At 40.3% G+C, this 18,402-nt stretch overlaps 1 protein-coding gene across 1 annotated transcript in view; it reads left to right on the plus strand.

The window, feature by feature from the left end:
• Positions 1-10,592: 10,592 nt before the first annotated feature.
• The window catches only part of LOC102093322 (guanine nucleotide-binding protein subunit alpha-14), a 73,850-nt gene continuing 66,040 nt past the window's right edge, over positions 10,593-18,402 (plus strand). Inside the window, exon 1 of the mRNA XM_065045940.1 lies at positions 10,593-10,828. Within this exon, the coding sequence (XP_064902012.1) occupies positions 10,708-10,828 (121 nt within the window). The 5' untranslated portion in view covers positions 10,593-10,707. The remainder of the gene's footprint in view (positions 10,829-18,402) is intronic.

Raw genomic sequence — 18,402 nt, forward strand, 5'->3', positions numbered from 1 at the left:
GAACGTGGCCAGCAGGTCAAGGGCGGTGATTCTGCCCCTTTGCTCTGCTCTGGTGAGACCCCACCTGCAGTCCTGCATCCAGCTCTGGAGCCCCCAGTACAGGAAAGACATGGACCTGTTGGAGAGGGGTCAGAGGAGGCCACAGAAATGATCAGAGGGCTGGAACACCTCTCCTGTGAGGACAGACTGAGAGACCTGGGGTTGTTCAGCCTGGAGAAGAGAAGGCTCTGGGGAGACCTTGTAGCAGCCTTCCAGTACCTAAAGGGGCCTATAAGAAAGATGGGGAAGGAGTCTTTATCAGAGTGTAGTGATAGGACAAGAGGTGACAATTTTAAACTAAAATAGGGTAGATTTAGATTAGATTAGATTAGATATTAGGAAGAAATTCTTTACTGTGAGCATGGTAGGTACAGGTTGTCCAGAGAAGTTGTGGGTGCCCCATCCCTGGAAGTGTTAAAGGCCAGGTTTGAGCAACCTGGTCCAGTGAAAGATGTCCCTGCCAACATCAGGATCTTGGAACTAGATGATATTTAAAGGTCCCTTCTAACTCAAGCCATTGTATGATTTTGTGATTCTATGATTATGATTTTCTCACAATTGAATAGTAGGAATAGGTGCGACTTCAGAAGTGGTAGGTCAGCTCTAGAGAAAAATAAAACAGTACCGATTATTCTGAAATGGCATGGTTCAAATACTTTACGTACGGTATTATAGGAGAAAGGCCCCTTTCCTCCATGCTTCCCTCCGTGCTTCTGCATTACTTGGTCTTCCCCTTTCAGGTCCCTTTTAGTCAAACCCAGGATAGGACCCAAACTGCGTTATTCATACTCTTGGTAGCAGACCTACAAACTGGACTGTGGAGTTCATTAGTGTGAACTTGATAAAGTCTAATGAGCTCTTTGAGCTATTAGCAGGAGACATAGGCAAAATAGGCAGCACATTCTCATGGCTAGACATGAGATTATTTTTGGTAAGTATGCAGTTGATGTTGATGAACAGCTTTTTTTGTAATATAGAAAATATTTAACTTCTGTCTGGGAGGGACACCCAAGTTGAATGGCACAAAGACATTAAGAAGACACTAGCATGTTCTCCTAATTTTATTTTGATTATGCATTTCTTTAAAGGTATTATGCTTTGTCTATAACATGGCTTAGTATAATTCTTATGCATAGAAAGAGTTGTTTCCCTCAATACGTATAAATATATATACATGATTATAAAAAATACCTGTCCATAATTGGCCTGAGAACCTCAAAGAAGTATTCTGGTAACTGCCAGATCTTCTTTGAGTCACTTCCTACACAAAACGCTAATTTGTAACACCGGCTTTTTTGTCATCAGGGTAAAAGAGGGAATAGCCAAGAATGTTGTACATATTATTCTATTGTTTTATTATACTTATGCTGGTCACAATTAGATGTTGTTTAAATCTGATTTATGTTTGAGGGAACACAGTTTAAATACAACTGATGTTTATTTCATTTATGATCTTATTAGCCATAATATTTAGCTATTTCAAATTGTTATGGAGGGAACTTAGAATCATTTGGCATTTCTGTTTCTTTACCAGTCAGATAGCATGTATGTTTTTCCAGCTTTGGCTGCCATTTTTGATAATCCACTTCCCTCCCAGCTGAATACATTTTTTTTAACTTGAGGTAAGTTATCCTTTTTTCTCACGAAATAAACCAACATAGACAGGACTTGGCATTGCTGCTGACATTATCAGCAGCTCTAATGTTTTCCATGGTACAAAATGATCAGTGTCAATAGTCAAACTTTCTTTCACATACCATGTCTAATCCTTTTTTAATATTTACTTCAAAAATTCAGAAACTTTGTTTCTAATTCCCCAGATTATTTGTTTTCTTTACTTGTTTCAGCTGAAGAAATCCAAAACCTGTCTTTATTAATGTTTTGCAGTCTTGTGATAACTAAAATGGGTAGGCAATTTCTACTCTATGCTCTATTTCTACTGCCTGGTCCGCAGAACTTCATATATTGAATGTTTGATCTTAAATACATCAATGGTCTTTTATGGCTGTAGATTCATAAAAGGCAGCATTCATTTTTGGAAAAAAAACTGTTTACAACTGTTGAACCATATTATAAGCTCCAGGGCTTTTCCTTTCATCTTGATATTTTTCATGCTTATTAATTTCCACATAACTCCTGTGCTAAAGACAGGATTTCAATTATTTTCCCAATATTTTATGGGGATTTTATTTAGTGGGCATAGGCATTATTTTTTTGTGTTACTAAAATGTTCCTTCTGAGTCTCTGAAGATACTATTGGGATAGAATTTAAATCCTGCTGTGGTATAAAATCTCAGAATTTCCTTTGACTCCAGTTGCAGCTTAGATTTCGCCAAAAAATTCAGTCTCTCAACAATTCAGGCTCTATTTATTTCAGCTATCCCTATGTGATTCTTTTAAATGCTCTTCCTTACCCTTAATCACAAACCCAGTTTTATATATTAACAGTAGCTTTCAGAGCTCTTCATTTAACATGGTTTACAACTTACATACATTGATACTTGTAGCTCGGCATATGTGTGATGTAGGGGTTTACAGGAACAGAGTATATACATCTGATTACAACCCCCGCTCTAAAAAGAGTGCATCAAATAGGCTGCTTGGTATTCATAGTTGAACACACCTTTTCTCTGTCTTTAGCACCTGATAATGCAAAGCTTTGGGGATCTTAAACCAATGCATTAACTAAAACAATAACAAACACCAAAGCTGGCAGAATTAGAAAGGGAGAGAGGAAGGATATTATAAATTATTGAATTAAACAAGAATACAACTAATTACTGCTAAAGCTCCTGGCAGTAATGTGTTAGAAGATCGTGTTCAGGGGAATGTGAACCTAGCCTGTAAGAAACCAATTTTTTGTTTTCCTAAAAATTATGTGCAGGAACTTTAAAAACACTGCATACAGTCTAAAGTAGCCTTTTTAAGAACTGAATTATAATGAAGATGAGTTATCAGACCAGAAGCCAGTTACTGCAAAGAAACCTGTAGGAAAAATCTCACTAGAATCATTTAGGTTGGAAAAGACCTTTAAGATCATTGTGTCCAACCATTAACCTAACACCGCCAAGTCCACCACTAAACTATGTCTCTGAGAACCTCAACTATGTGTCTTTCAAACACCTCCAGGGATGGTGACTCCACCACTTCCCTGGGTAGCCTGTTACAATGTCTGACAACCCCTTCTGTGAAGAAGTTTTTCCTAATACCCAATTTAAACCTCCCTTGGTGCAACTTGAGCCCTATCATGATCGGCCTTGTCCTATCATGTGTTACTTGGGAAAAGACCAACACCCCCCATGCTACAACCTCCTTTCAGGTAGTTGTAGACAGCGATCAGGTCTCCCCTCAGCCTCCTTTTCTCCAGGCTAAACAGCCCCAGTTCCCTGCATTTACTACAGGCAAGAAAGGAGAATTCCTGGAAGTAAGTTATATACCTGATGCTTCACAAGTGCCAATTTACGTAATCTAGGAAAAAAGATGAGTGACATATGGGATAAAAATAAGCACCAAGTATTGCAAAGAAAAAACACAGCTTTTAAGAAATTTATTAGAACAAGAAAAAGAAAAGATTCAGTAACAGGACAGATTTGGCTAAAAGTTCATCTTGACTCAGTAGCAAAGGGAAGGGAGTGGAAGTGCAACATAGAGAAAAAGTTGAAAAGGTATTTATTAACCACAGGAACTCAAAGCTAGGGAGTACAGAAAATATTAGAAGGAAATTTAAATACCAACAGCTCTTAAGGATAAGGTGACACTGAAAAGGCAGATATTTTAAAGTACATTAGAATATATTAACAATGCTATAGATACTACTTGGTTTTAACAAAGGGTAAAACATGAGGATGAAGAATTTATGAAGCAGGCACACCAGATAGTGATATCTGGTATATGTCTGAAGGGAACATAGTGAGGTGCTGTCACATGAGTGTGATTAAATACTTTCCAATCCATTAGCAACTAGGGATAATTGTGAATAATACTGAGAAGGAATTAAAACAGGCCCAGATAGCTTGCAGCCAAAAATTCTGAGGCGGTCTCGTTCTGTTTGATGTGGAATTTTAATAGATCATGAACTCCAAGAGAAATACCAGAAGACTGGAACAGTGCCACCATTATGCTACTATCAGCCGTAGTTTAATTAATTAAATGCTGCCATTAGTCAGCACAAGTAAACACCCTGATAAATTTTCAAAACATTTGCCTGAATGTTTCTAGATGCTTTATGATAAACTGAAGAACAGGATGAGAAGGGATATGATCAGGCTTTCTGTTCCAGCTCTGCTGGTGTCATCCAGTGGAAATGGATTCCCCGCACTCTTGCCTTGCAGATAGGGGTGGTGGAGCACAGGGAGTAAAACCAGCCCATCCAAGCAGGCTTTTGTGGGAGGTAATGCATTTATTTTAATGAAGTTTAGACTATGCAATTAAAAAATAACATAAAATAAAATTGGAAAACCTTATTGTATTTGCCAGCAATAGAAATCTGTGTTTTTTTCCAAAACATTTTTTAATCCAATATATTTCTAAGTCCCTCTTTGAACCTGCATTTATTTAATGTGTTTGTATAAGCACTGTAAAATACTTGAATGTGACAGAATTTGAAGACTGCTGTTGGGAATCATTGCTGTAACAGGAAGAGATGGTAGGTTTAATTCCTCCATAGATACTGAAACATTTATGTAACATTAATTCTAATTAGTGGGTTTAATATGAAAAATACGGGATACCTTTATTCACGCGACAAGATCTCAGACTTACAGGTAAGTGTGCATTATTCCTGTACACCATAAGCCTTTACAAAACACCGTATTAGTAAATCTTAACAGCAGCACACACATGTGGAGTTCCCCAGGAGAATTTTCCTCTGTGGCCAAACCTTTTGGATTTAAGAGAGGAGTCTTTCTCTTATCCTTTCACTTATGAGAACAATAATCTGAAAATTCCTTTGCTTCCGCATTTAACCATATTTTTACATGTCTTTTTTATTTCTCTCATGACACAAGGTACACTAGCAGTTTTATTTTACTCACGTCATTTTTTGTTTGTTTGCGGTGCTAGTATAGTCAATAACTTCACATTGCAAAGGTGAGATTAGCCTACCATGCAATTAAATTTGCAAAATTTGGCTATGATAAGTCTCACTCATCTGTTAGAAAGAAACTTCAGCTGCTGCAGCTGGTTGTTTTCAAAGTATTCCCACTGCAAGGACCAGTTTTGCGTTTTTAGAATTAGACTGGTTTGTGATTTTTTTATCCAATCAATCCTTCACTTCCTAAGCGCTACTTTAATTGGTATCCTTTAATCCAGGCATTTCTGTGGAAAGGTAAGAGTATATTTAATAATGTGTACTGGGAAGGTGGTTGAATCTAGGATATTTTCCACTGCACCAGTATTTGGGGTCATTAAACCTGTCAGATTTGTTTGGGCCAGTAAGAAAGTTCCTCTGGGTCTGTTCCTTTTAAGGAGCGCAGCTAGTGTGAGTTACTGGGCAATGACATGCACAAAGTACACAGAGTGCCAAAGAAAATAAACAAGTCAGCTGGAGTGAAACTTTATCACTGTGTAAAATAACAAAACAAATAGAAACTAAACCACCCAGCCCAAAGAGAAAGCCACACATGATTGTTAGTGCAAAACTGAGTTTATTTTAATATCCCGATTTTGAAATATGCATAACATTTGGGGTCTGTTTGTCTTTGAATCTCTGTATCTTACATAGCTGTTTACTCCTAAGAAAAGTGGATATAAACTGCTACCAAATAAAAATCCTGTACCCATTTTTCACAGGTTAAAATGACCATGTTCTATGGAGGACCAGGAAAAAAAAAATAATCCTCATTTTTTTCAGTGCTTCTTGAGTGAGTGACTGCAGAATTTTCAATGCTCTCCTATCACTTCTCTCAGCCGTAGTAGATAAGACCATATATACCTTGAAATAATTAAGAAATGTGTATGTAATTCAGGAGTAAAACTGAAATAGTACTGGTATCAGACATTCTGCCTTGAAGTTCTTTCTCCATGTGAACAATACCCCAGAAGCCATTGAGAACCACTGAAAAAAACTACGATTTTAAAAACAGCAAAACTGAAGTTACTTCCGTCATTGAACCTACATTGATACATTTTTGCTTGTGTTTTTACTAAAGCATGATCTGTCCCACTCCTACACTCGGTACCTTTTTTATTCAACCAAATACTTCCATGTAAAGCACCTAATAAAATATGAGGTTATGAAACATCCAAAAAGTTCCTCCTGCTTTAGCTGTTCTCCAGCTACTCACCTCTACCCAAAACCACAATATCCACTGTCTGCCCAGTTGTTACAGAGCACCGTTTCTTGGTGTTTTGAGTTGGTACCCTCCTGATTTGTGGATGATGTTCACCTCTAAGGAAGCATAACAGTGAAAACCTGATCAGCAGGAAGCAGCAGTATATGGTTTTGCACAGCTTTGCTACCAAAGAATAACAACGTGCAAGCAGAAGAAAGAGGGAGGTATCTGCAGGTGTTTCATTATTTTGTTACAAGGTGTTCACTGAAAATTACTTCAGACAGTCCTCCATGAGGCCAAACATAACTTCTACCCCACTTAAGAAAACAGAGTGATTTAAGACTTTTCCCAGCTGCACATGAGCACAGCTTTTTCCACTACTTTTCAGCAACATGGGCATGTCAGACAATCAGATGTTAGAGTTCTAAGCATTTTTAAATAACACCAGATATTTTAAAATCTCAAACCTACCCTTAGCAAAACATACGCTTTGTTTACATGAGGGCAGAATTTTCACCACTGATGGTTATTTATATCGTAACCAGCTCAGAACTGAATCCTACTTCTGAAATCTCACCTGCTCTCAAAAACAACTGTATTGACACCAACTTTTTACACACCCCTCGGTTTTTAGTAGCCCTCTCAAAACTGTTAAGTGTTCATAGAAGCCTGTATCTGTGGGAGTGGATATGTCTGGCTAATGGTGGATCAGCCAACAGAGTTGAAGGGATATGTGCTGGGTGCTATTAACTGATTTAGAAAGTACCACCAAGACTTAATGTTCTGCACAGCCTCTTGGAATGTAACTCTTAATAAAACCTAGAGCAAGGGTGTCCGACTCATTTTCACCGGGGGCCACATCAGCCTCGCGGTTGCCGTCAAAGGGCCGAATGTAATTTTAGGACTGTAATTTAGGACTGAGTTGGACGCCCCTGATCTAGAGGCTGCTACAGACAAAAGTGGCTGCCAGGTATTCCCGGTGGTTGTATTTCTTTTCATCTGCACCAAGAGAGATGTAGCAGCATTTTGGATAAACAATGCCCTCAAGAGCTCAGCAGAAAATACTGATAGCCAGTTCTATTACTCATCTACAGGATAATCAAATCATAAGCAGTGCAAGAACTTGTCTGTGCTATGGCACAAAACACCCCTCTCATCTAGAAGCCTAACCATGCCACCCTTAAGAGATGGGAATTTGTGTAGCTTTGCTTTTCCCCTCCCTTCCTTCGGCTGCTGCATTATGATGATTTTGTTGTTAAAGCAGCATGGATGGTAGAATTGGTATCCTCCTACACCGAGGTACTTTGGTGGAGCCACGGAGGAAAAACTCATGTAGTGCAATCCTGAAAGCTCTTTTGTAGAAACTTATTTTTGCTTTTGAATAATGCTAATAAAGGTAAGAGATATATAGTAAGAATAAATTTGGACTTTGACTCTTATCCCTTGGAGAACCAAACCTCATGTGGGAACAAGGGTATGATGTGAAATTTCAAAGTTGTCGGCTTAGTGGGAATTGTACTGCTGTGTACACCTTTCTGTAGTTCACAAAAAAAACCTGATTCTGACACTTATCTCAAACTCTATGTACTGGTCCTCAAATGCTATTAGACAAGGCAAATATTTACTTGCTCTAGCAATGAATAACATTATTCAGAAAATAGACACATTTGTATGAAACTCCAGGATCACCAAACCCAGAGGATCCTGACTCCTTTAAAACCTGCCTGCATTTTTTTCTTATCACAGTATCACAGTATCACAGTATGTTTGGGATTGGAAGGGACCTCAAAAGATCATCTAGTCCAATCCCCCTGCTGGAGCAGGAACGCCTAGGTGAGGTCACACTGCCCCTGTGAGATAAACCTTTCCCGCGTTACACTGTCCAGACTGGTGTCTTATAAAACCAACCATTATCAAAAAATCCAAAGTCCTGCCTGTAGCACCAGTCTTGGAGCCAACCATTAAGAGACTGAATTTTCCTATTCCATCCCACATCGTCACTTGAAGATGGAAGGAGTGAAGAGAAGATCACTTGAGGCCCTGAGTCTTTCACCATCCTTCCCAAGACCTTGAAATCGTTCTTCATTCCCCTCAGACTACGGGAAGCAGCTTCCTCCCCATCTGTCTGGAAGACCAGCAGCAGGTAGTAGTCTGTGGGGTACACCAGTTTGGGGAGCTCTCTAGCGATATCCTTGATCCGGGCTTCAAGTAGACTACAAACTTCCCTAAGATGAGGGTCAACCCTGCATATTGGGCCCTCTGTTCCTTTCAGAAGGGAATTTCCTATTACAATCACCCTTCTTTCTTTCTTATCAGAGGCAGTCTTAAGTTGTGAAGTCAATCGCCTCTTCCTATGTGATCTTGTAGGCAGGCTTGGCACCGCCTCCTCACCTACCTCTTCTTCAAGATCCAGGGCCTCAAACCTATTACGGAGGGGCACCTGGGGAGACAAAGCAGGCAGGGAGGGGGGCTGCCCGTGACGCCGAACCGGAATACACTTATGCCAGGAAGGTATTATAAAAAGTTGCTAGCGCTAAGAAGTACAAAAATATTCATCTTTCAAATTATGAAGCAACTGCTTTATAATTACTTACTCATGTATTTTAATTGGCAAAGGTGAACACAATTGTTTTCCATGGACCTAGAAATACTAAGCTTTGATTTTAAAAAATATTTTACATTCACTATATAAATAGATGCAAATACTTGTGGGGAAGAAGCCAACAAACCAATCACTTATGTTTGTTTAAATATTTGCATATCTTTATATTTTCTAGTGTTTTCACCTATCGCTGTTGCATAACCTTTGAGTCAAAAGCTTATTGCTTGTTATTAAATGCATTTAAATCTCTGCAAGTTCGAAAGCTCAAGTATCATTACGATGATTGTTTTCTTTAGAATAAACCAGTAGAGAAAAAAATGACAGGAGGATGACAAAGTAAAGAATCAAACTCTAAGGAACCTTTGAACACATACACAGAGAAAGCAAAGCCAAGCTGTTGTTATAAACCTGAGGATCTAGCCCCTGTGCCACAAATAGTTCTTTCCCCTTCCAAGCGCCAACCAAACAGGAAAAATGCTTTTTACACCTGAAATAACCTTGATACAAGATTTAAAAATCATGTCCTGATTTTGCAGACCTTCATTAGAGTTAGAAGGTCATAAATATTATATTCTCCAGTGTTTGCAAACTTGCAAGAGAGTCTCAAACCTTGGGACATGGAGTATGATGCAATGTTACATTAGCAGGTGTGTCCTAAAACAGCTATGGAGCCAATTCCATCCAGAGAACAGAAGGGACTGAACTGAAAAAAAGTCCTGAAGGCCTGGGATCTCTAGTCTGAAGGAGTTTCCACCTCGCCCCTCCTCAGCATAGATTAATATTTGTAATTTTAGCACAAGTGAATACATGTCTCTTTGGCATTCAGTAGACAAGCAGCTTGCTTCAGTTCCATGTCCTCAAAGGAGGCAGTGATAATTGTTCTGTATTAAGTCAGTGTTTCCTATATAAAGGAATAGTACACATCTTTTGCCCCTACTTGCGATGTACCTGTGTTACCGCAGACCTTGAAGTTCTTGTAGGAGGCAGAAGTGAAGCAACTGTTGCCTTACATGAGACTTTGCAGGCTCCTAGGGCATCGACAGGGCACCAGGTTCATGCTTTGTAGCTGCTCTGAAAGATGATGGTTTTACTAATGCAGGTATGATGTAGCTGGGGAAGATTTTCCAAGCTTGTCTTCCTTACTAATGCTAGGTTAAAATAGGTGACATACAGCTAAGTCCAAAAAAACTAGGGAAGGAAAAGCAGCCGACACCAAAGGCAAGCATGTCCCCCTCCCTTTCCCAGTTTCCATCCTTGTTGGGAGGCAGGGGTGTTAGGTGGGAAAAGAATAGATACGGCATTCGACAATACTGATGTTTGAGGTCACCCCTCTGCCCTTCGGCGGCCTCGAAGGTGCAAACGGGGCGACCGCGGGATGACACCCCGCAGGCAGACCACTCCCCCAGGCAAACACCCCCTTCCTAACTTTGGGTATGTGCTGGTTTTGTAGGTGTGTGTTTTTATTTTTATTTTTGTTTGGTTTTGTTTTTTTTTTAGATACTCTTGGGGCTTTTGTATGTGTATGAGGGTTTTTATTTTAAATAACCGTGTCCTCTCCCCTCCCGCCCTCCTCAGCGCCCCGGGGCGCCGCAGCCTGCGCGGTGTCCCCCACGGCCCCCCAAGCTCCCAGCGCTGCGGGAGGAGCATCGTTCCCGCCCCGCCGAGCGGCGGCCCGGCTGCTCCTGCAATCATCAACCGGCGGGAGGAGGCGGCACCTGCCCGCCCCGGCCCCGCGGCCCCTCCGGCGGCAGCAGGAGAGGCGACAGTCCCTTGCCGCGGCGGGGCACGGGGGCCATGGCCGGCTGCTGCCTCTCCGCCGAGGAAAAGGAGTCGCAGCGCATCAGCGCGGAGATCGAGCGGCAGCTGCGCCGGGACAAGCGGGACGCCCGCCGGGAGCTGAAGCTGCTGCTGCTGGGTGAGTGCGGGGCTGCCGCCGCCCGGCCGGCACCGCGTCCCGGCGGGCTCTGCTGCCGGGTTGGACGCTCCTGCCGGTGCAGGCAGCGGCTCGTGTGAAGTTTCAGCCGGCACTGCCTGTGTGCGGCAGGGCTGGGGACGAGCGGCAGATTTTCACGGCCCTGTGTGCGTAGTGTTGCTGCTGGGGGGGGGGCGTTATTTCGCGAGAAAGCAAACCAAACCCAACCCAAACGTGCCCAGGCACCGTGAGGAGGCCACGGTGTCACGTACGGTGATGCTGCAGAGTGAAAGATAACTGTAAGCTCAGGAAACGTTTTTTAAATGCTTTACGCTGGCGTGTGGCCTGTCCCGTGTCAGGGGGAGCACGGTGCTTCTTGTCACTGGTGTCCCCAGCACCGTGTTGAAGGGTTCCTGGTGCGGAGCCAGGAGAGGCAGTACAGCCTGCCCGGCCCTGCCCGCCTACCTGGCTTCGGAGTGTTGCTCCTGGAGCATCGTTTCCTTCGCCAACCACTTCTTCAGTGAGTGCCGTTTCGCTGGTGGTATTATAATTAAGATTGGCAGTGAGAGCTCTAGTGCAGCTGAAGTTGACAGCTCTAAGTCTTTCTAGCGGTTGCTGCTCCACTCATATGCTGAACATGCCTACGATAGAGTTCCTGCTGCTCCGATACTGGCTGGGGGGGAAACTGAGCCCACAGAGAACAAGCTGACAGAGAACAAGAAACTTGAAACCATTTCATACAAAATCTGAAACTGAGCTGATGCAGCCTCATTCTGTGGAGGATTTACTTTTCTGTGATAGCTGCTTGTGCCTGAACTGCTTGATGCAGAAACTCTCAGGCGTGCATGCTCCCCGTGTGAGAACAGATTCTCTTGCTGTAACAGTGCCAGAGAAGACTGTGTCTGTAGTGCCCTGAGTTGGTGAGCTAGCACTGGTGTGTACTAGTGCCAACGCTTGCTTGTTAGAGACTTTGCCTTCCTCTCTGCTGCAGGCAGGTCACCATACAGCAGCTTGCATAAGCTATCTCACCAAATAACCAACCAGGCCTCCAGCAGTAGGTATTTAGGACGACTGAACAAAACCGTACATCAGAAACCATATTTAAACAGAGTGCTCGCAACACTGAGTTACAAAATTAGTCTAATGTGAAACTGATTTTAAAAAAATTAAAACCCAAAATACTGACTCACCCTCAGTGTCAAGTGTGTGGTTTGCTATTGCCTTCACCTGTGTAGAAATCTGTGGTTGACTAGTGCAATAGTGTAAAGTGATGTCTGTTGGTTTTTGCAGTGAGTATTTATAAGAAATAAGAATTGTCTGTTTAAAAACTCCACTAGTGCAATGTTTTATATATGCTGCCAATGTCTTGAAAGACTGGAAAGGAACTTCTATGCCAATTAACTTTTCTTCAGTATAATACTCTACCTTTAAGCAATTTAACAGTGTTTACTGTTTTCACACTTCTGCCTCAGTTTGCTTTTGGTATATCACATACTGTGCAATGTTGCTTTGCTTGAACTGAAAACACTGTGTATTTTTTTCTATATTCATTTACTGGTTTTACAAGGAAAACAGGTGAACATAAGAACAGTTGGGTTTGTTTTGAAAAACATAGGATGAACTATGCCCCCCCAACAAAAAAACTTACATTATCACTCTCTATTTTTTCTTATTGAAGTAATTGTAAAACACACTATCTCCAGCTATATACAGCAGTGTAGAGCTGTGATTATTGTACGTTGCGCACAACAGTTGAAAGAATCGTTGGACAAGTTGGCTCTTTGAACGTAAAGCAGAACATAAAAATATTTATGGTTTCGAGTCAAGCATAATTTTGTAGGTTTTTGAACAAGAAATAGCAGATTTTTAGTGTGATTTTAATAAAGGATACAGGAAAGTAAATGGAAAGATAGAACATAGTCGGCAAATTATGACCTGCTGCATCTAAAAATTGAGTGTGTATATCTTTGTATCAAAGATCAGATGAAACTTTCAACTGAGGATGATGTCCTTAGGTAATTCTTGGCTACATTCCTGTGAACAGATGGGTCAGCGTTATTCAGTCATGGGGGGGAGAGTCCATGGATGACCAGCCCTGAGAGGCTTTGAGTTATTAGATGGAAACATTTTTCATAGCTATCTCAAAGAAGTGCTTTTGGCTAGCTCAAGACTTGAGTTTGATGCAGAAATTAGAGTGAAATCCCCTGTCTCTAGTAGCCGTGAAGTCAAATGAGGCTTTGTTTTGGGGGCAAACCTGTCCATTAGAATATTTGATGCCAAGTTTTAAACATGGCATCATGTTTACAACATGCTTACAACATGACGGTTGTAAAGCAACTGTCATATTATAACTTTAAAGGGCAAAAGTAAGTTTGACTAGTGTCTGTGTGTATCTGCTGGTTCTTGTTGCACCACAGTCAGCTTCTCTTTCTTTAAAAATCTCTTCATTGGCTTGTTGAAGTGCCAAACCATCAAGGGAAACCTCAGGTGGAACAATAATACTAATCACTCATGCAAAATGACTGAAACCTCTTGAAGAAGCAGTATGCTTTCAGAGAGGAGGCCTTTTGAAAGCATTCATCTGTGGCAGTCCTCATGGGTCTTGGCGGAATAACAAGCCTTTTTTGAAACTAGCTGTTCCAATAAACACAATAAATCTTCATTCTGGCTTACATCAGACATTACCAGTATATGTAATACTCTAAGAAGGGTAACGTGGTTATGCTAGTAATTAAGGTGTTTTACTGAATATGGATGTAAACATGTATGTCTAGATATTGCAGTTACACTTCGGAAAGTACAGTATGAAGCATGTAGTTCTGTTCACTGGAAAGTAAAAATATATCTCCTTTTCCTGGCAAATTCAGCAGTTCCTTTAGCCTTTTACATGATAGGAAAAAAGGTGAGGGTTCTGAGTTTTCAGCAAATCCTAGTGAATTCCTTTTCCGTGCATTTTTCCAGCATCCTTCTGCCATCCACAGCATTTTGTGGCAGGAGATGGTCTGCTTACTTGTGTTCTGTGTCAAGCACCATGTCCTTTTGTTTTCAATTGGCCTATTCCTCTGATGTAAAACCTCTTAATATTTGATTTGAAAGGGACAGCAGACTGTCAGTGCCTGTTCACCCACGCCCATGCCTCCACTGGTTTTACAGACCTGTTTTATCCCTCTTCAGCCATATGTTTTCCAAGTTGAAACAAATAAGGTATTTTTTTTTCTTCACTGTGTCCATGCACAGCAGTGGTGTGCTAAGGGGTGTATAATGTGTTTTGAAATCTTGATTCTTCTTGAAAAATATACTTTGAACTGCATGTTTTTATTTTTTCTTTAAAACATTGATTTTCATTGTTATCCTTGAATATGTGTTCCCTACTCTTTTTTTTTTCCCTTTTTATTTCTTTTGCTTTTCTTTTTCTCCTTTCTTCTTCCTTTCATTTTCTTTTTAATCTTTTCCCTCCCATCCCATCAAATCCATCAAGGTTGACCTCTTGACAGTGGTTACAGACTTAGAGTTCCTTAGTACTGAAATGTTTTGCAGAATGGACCCCATTGCAGGCATTATGGGTTCCTAGATAAAGACCCCATGAAAACCCCCTAATTAAAAGGGATTTGTTAGTGGGAGAAGTGGGCATTTTTTAAAAACAGAACAAACAAACAAACAACTTAATGGCTAAGGATAAATGTATTCTTTTCCTGATTGCTTACTAGAAAACGTAAGAGTTTGTAAATAAATATTTAAATTATGATTGTGAATAAAACTTCAGTGTAAAACCTCTAAGCATGGAGGAGATGAGAATGCTTCTTATGAACACATTAACATCAGGCTGTGAACTGTGTGGGTAAGCTCAGGTGGTCCTGCTGAAGGCCCTGTGAGGCCATCTCAAGCAGAGTTTCTTCTGGCTTGCAGCATTGTAATGGCTGGGTGTGGAGCGGGTCATGTTTGACAGGCAGGTTCAGTTCTCAGTGATAAACCATGTTAAGACAGAACAGCTACTCTTCCTAGGGGTTGTATAATGGAGAGAGATGCATTTTAAGAAGTGATACGAAGATGGTAGACTGGCAGTACATTGAGGTCTGATTGGAAGTAGGAAAATCTCCAACCAGACGAGACTATGACAGATTTCAGTGGAATAAGATTTCACTTTTGATAGACATGCTGTTGTATGCCTCTATTTTCTCTTAAACTCCTGTAAGAGTTTGCATTGATCATATCCCATGTGCGTTTTCTGTGAACCACATTTTATTTTTCTTTCTCTCTAATTTTAGGCCATGTTTTGGCAAAGAGAAGGAGCAGAAAATAAAACCAGGCTTTACCAAAAGCTTTGCTGTCATGCATGGGATACTGTAGTTGCGTAATAATTTTCCCATTTAAAACATAAAGTTAACGAAATCGTGAAGCTCTAAGACTGTATCATGTGACACAATAATTTGCTTCGGAGTTTCTAAGATAGTAAAGGAACCAACAAGCACTGCTTTTTGACTTTGTCCTATAACACATTTAGAGGAGAAAGTGAGCACAAGCATGCAGTTTCTGACTGGCTTCTGTTTGTGGGAGGAAGTCTTGTGGAGGCTCATCTGATTCTGAGGATTGGACAATGGTCTGAAATATGTGATGGAGACCCCCCGTGGGAATTTTTTCATGATAAGAACAATCAGTCATTGGAATAAGCTCCCCAGGGAAGCGGTAGATTCCCCAGCATTGGGCACTTTGAAGATCAAGCTGAACAGCGCGTTGGGCCATCTGGTCTGAACTGTGCTTTTGCCAAAAAAGTTTGGACCAGATGATCCCTGTGGCCTCTTCCAACCTGGTATTCTATGATTCTGTGATCTGTCTTCCCAGTTATTGCAAAAAAGAATGAGTTTCTAAACATACTCAGCTACGATCTAGTATGAAACAGTCCAGTTTTACATATTCACTTATAGTTGGATGTGTGGACAGAAGCATTGCATTGGACCAGGAACTTCCATACAGGTAGATGAAGCACTTAGTGGCATTCGTTGCAGTAGCAAGACTTATCTTTGGACCTGTTGTTTCCTTGCAAGAAGTCATTACATTTCTGCAGGAAGCAGAAATAGATCTCTCTGAGAACAGGAAAGTTCTAGATGTGTCAGTACCATTAATTTTTTTATGGCACTGGGCAGGCTGGCATTCATGGATGTGGTAAAATACAACTTATTATTTTGAGTAGTGGCACAGGAATAAGAAACCTGTCTATGACAAAACCGATTTGGATTTGCACAAGACAGAAAGATATGGAGAAAGGAAATATATCCATATCAGTCTAGTGATGGTAGAGTCCATCTTACCGAAGTCTTTACTAGATATGTCTGTGTTAATCTAAACCAGCAGACTGTATAAATTAATCCAAAATAAATACCTTTGGATTTCATATAAGCTCAAAGAGGCAAGACTGAGCCTCTAGAGTAAATAGGATTTTTTCTCAGTGCACTAATGGCTTTACATCTTTGTTTGTTGGTTTTCTGCTATAGCTCTATCTGGGTTATAACTGCCAGAAATATTTTACTCTTCCATTTTGAATGTGGTTTTCATGCATCATTTTTATTACTCTCAGTACCCAGATCTGTCTGTGGTGAATGAAAGGCTGATGAAAACCTTAAGGGCTGAGTCAGTGAGCATGACTGTACCTGGACCCATGTGGGTGTTGGAGGGCACAGTCAAGGCATGTTAGCTGTGCAACTCCATAAAGCTTTGCAAATACAGATGCGAGGTCACCTGCTGCTGTCCCTCAGCTCCTCACAGTTAAGTGGCTCTTGATTTAACTTCTGGGGATATGTGCACTAGAGGAGTGCTTATATCCTGAGTCATGAGGGTATCTGATGGTGATTCTTTGCTTTTCTGCAGCCTTCTCCTCCAAGCTGTCTGTCTGCATTTGCCAGACATACTTAGTATATCTGTGTTGGCTTCTGTGACGAGATTCTGTAGAAAACAAAGGAATCCCTCTGCTGTCTACCTGGTAAATTTGTTCTTTTTGTTTCTTATCTGTTTGAAAATTAATACCAAGAAGAAATAGTGTAAAACTGATCTAACTTGAATAGATGCAAACAGAGAAGGCTGTCTTAGCTTGAAGAATAATATTTTGACATGAATGTGGTTAATTCTTTTTCATTTTGTTTTAGCGGTTTGCCAACACAGGATTCCCAAAACTGACTCTAGAGAAAGTTGATGCCATGAGAAAGTGCTGGTTATGTGTTGAGATTCTGATTGTTTACTATGGCTTCTAAGATTAAATGAGATAATCCATTTCTATATAAGCAAATATTTTATACAAATCAATTTCAGTAGCTACAGTCTTCATCATGGTAGGCAGTTGTACCGTATTTATAAACTGTTTGGATTGTGCATGGCTGACTGGCATCCTGAAGTCCAGAGATAACATAAACATGTGTGGGGGCAGCTCTATCAATGTACAAATACATCTTCATTCTTAATTATTTCTGAATCACATTACAAATAGTTGGATCAAGGCAGCATCCTTTTATAAATTAGAAGAAATGTGCTTTAATACTGAGCACTTGATTTTGCAGGGCTGAAGGTAGACGGATCCCTTGATAAATATGCTGGGTGGCAAAACCCATCCTAATTTACAACAAGTAACTCAAGTATTTCATCAGATTTTTACCCCTTCAGTATGTGTGTCAAGACAATAACTTTAGTTGAACAGATTATGTTTCTGAGAAAGGTATGTTGAAGCTATCAAATGATAATTTGTGAATTTTCTCCATGTACCTTAAAACAGCCTTTCTTCAAATAGAACAGTTTAAATTTTTCTTTTGACATTATCATTATGCAATTTTAAATGCTTTAAGGATTGTATTAAGATAATATTCCTTCGTTTGGAAGTTTAGCAAAATGATCATTAAATGCCAGTGCTTTGTGCCAAAAGCATTTTTTTGTCTTTACTGAATACTGGTTGAAAATGGCAGTTATTTTCCAACTCCAGTATTCTCTGTGCTTCATGGTGGGAGAATTTAACTGTTGTTTCTGGTTGATGCCATTATCATCAGAACTTATTTTTTTTTAATGTTCAAAGGGATAGCATGTACTAGACAACTAGTAGGAGCTCTGAGATAAAACAAGCACAGTGTTTTGAGGAGGAAAAGGATCACATGGTTTTGTTGATTTTGGTTTTGTATTATCTGGTATACAAAACAAATGAGACATTACTCTGGGAGGGGAGAGATTAATAGTGAAGAAATGAGGACATGATCTGCTGAGAATGTTTTGCTACCTGTAAGGTCCCAAAAAGGTAATCCACTGAAAGGAATAAAGTGGCATCCCGGCAATTTGTCTATAAAGTGACATGTTACTGTTGACCATTTTGACTTTTTGGTATACTGTTGTTTTCCGAGAAAGCTAATGTTCATTCTTCAAGTTCCCTGAAGAAAACAATGGAACAGAATAAGGGAGAAAAAAGGGAGAAAAAGCCTATTTCTTTTTTTTTTTTTTTTTTCTCTGTGACTGCTATCATAAAGGAAGATAATTTATTTTTTTTTCATTTAATCCTATCTGGCCTTGTTTCCAAACGAATTAATAGCATAATAGGCAAGACAAAGTAG

Source organism: Columba livia, chromosome Z (assembly GCF_036013475.1).
Source record: "Columba livia isolate bColLiv1 breed racing homer chromosome Z, bColLiv1.pat.W.v2, whole genome shotgun sequence".
NCBI classification, from domain to species: domain Eukaryota; kingdom Metazoa; phylum Chordata; class Aves; order Columbiformes; family Columbidae; genus Columba; species Columba livia.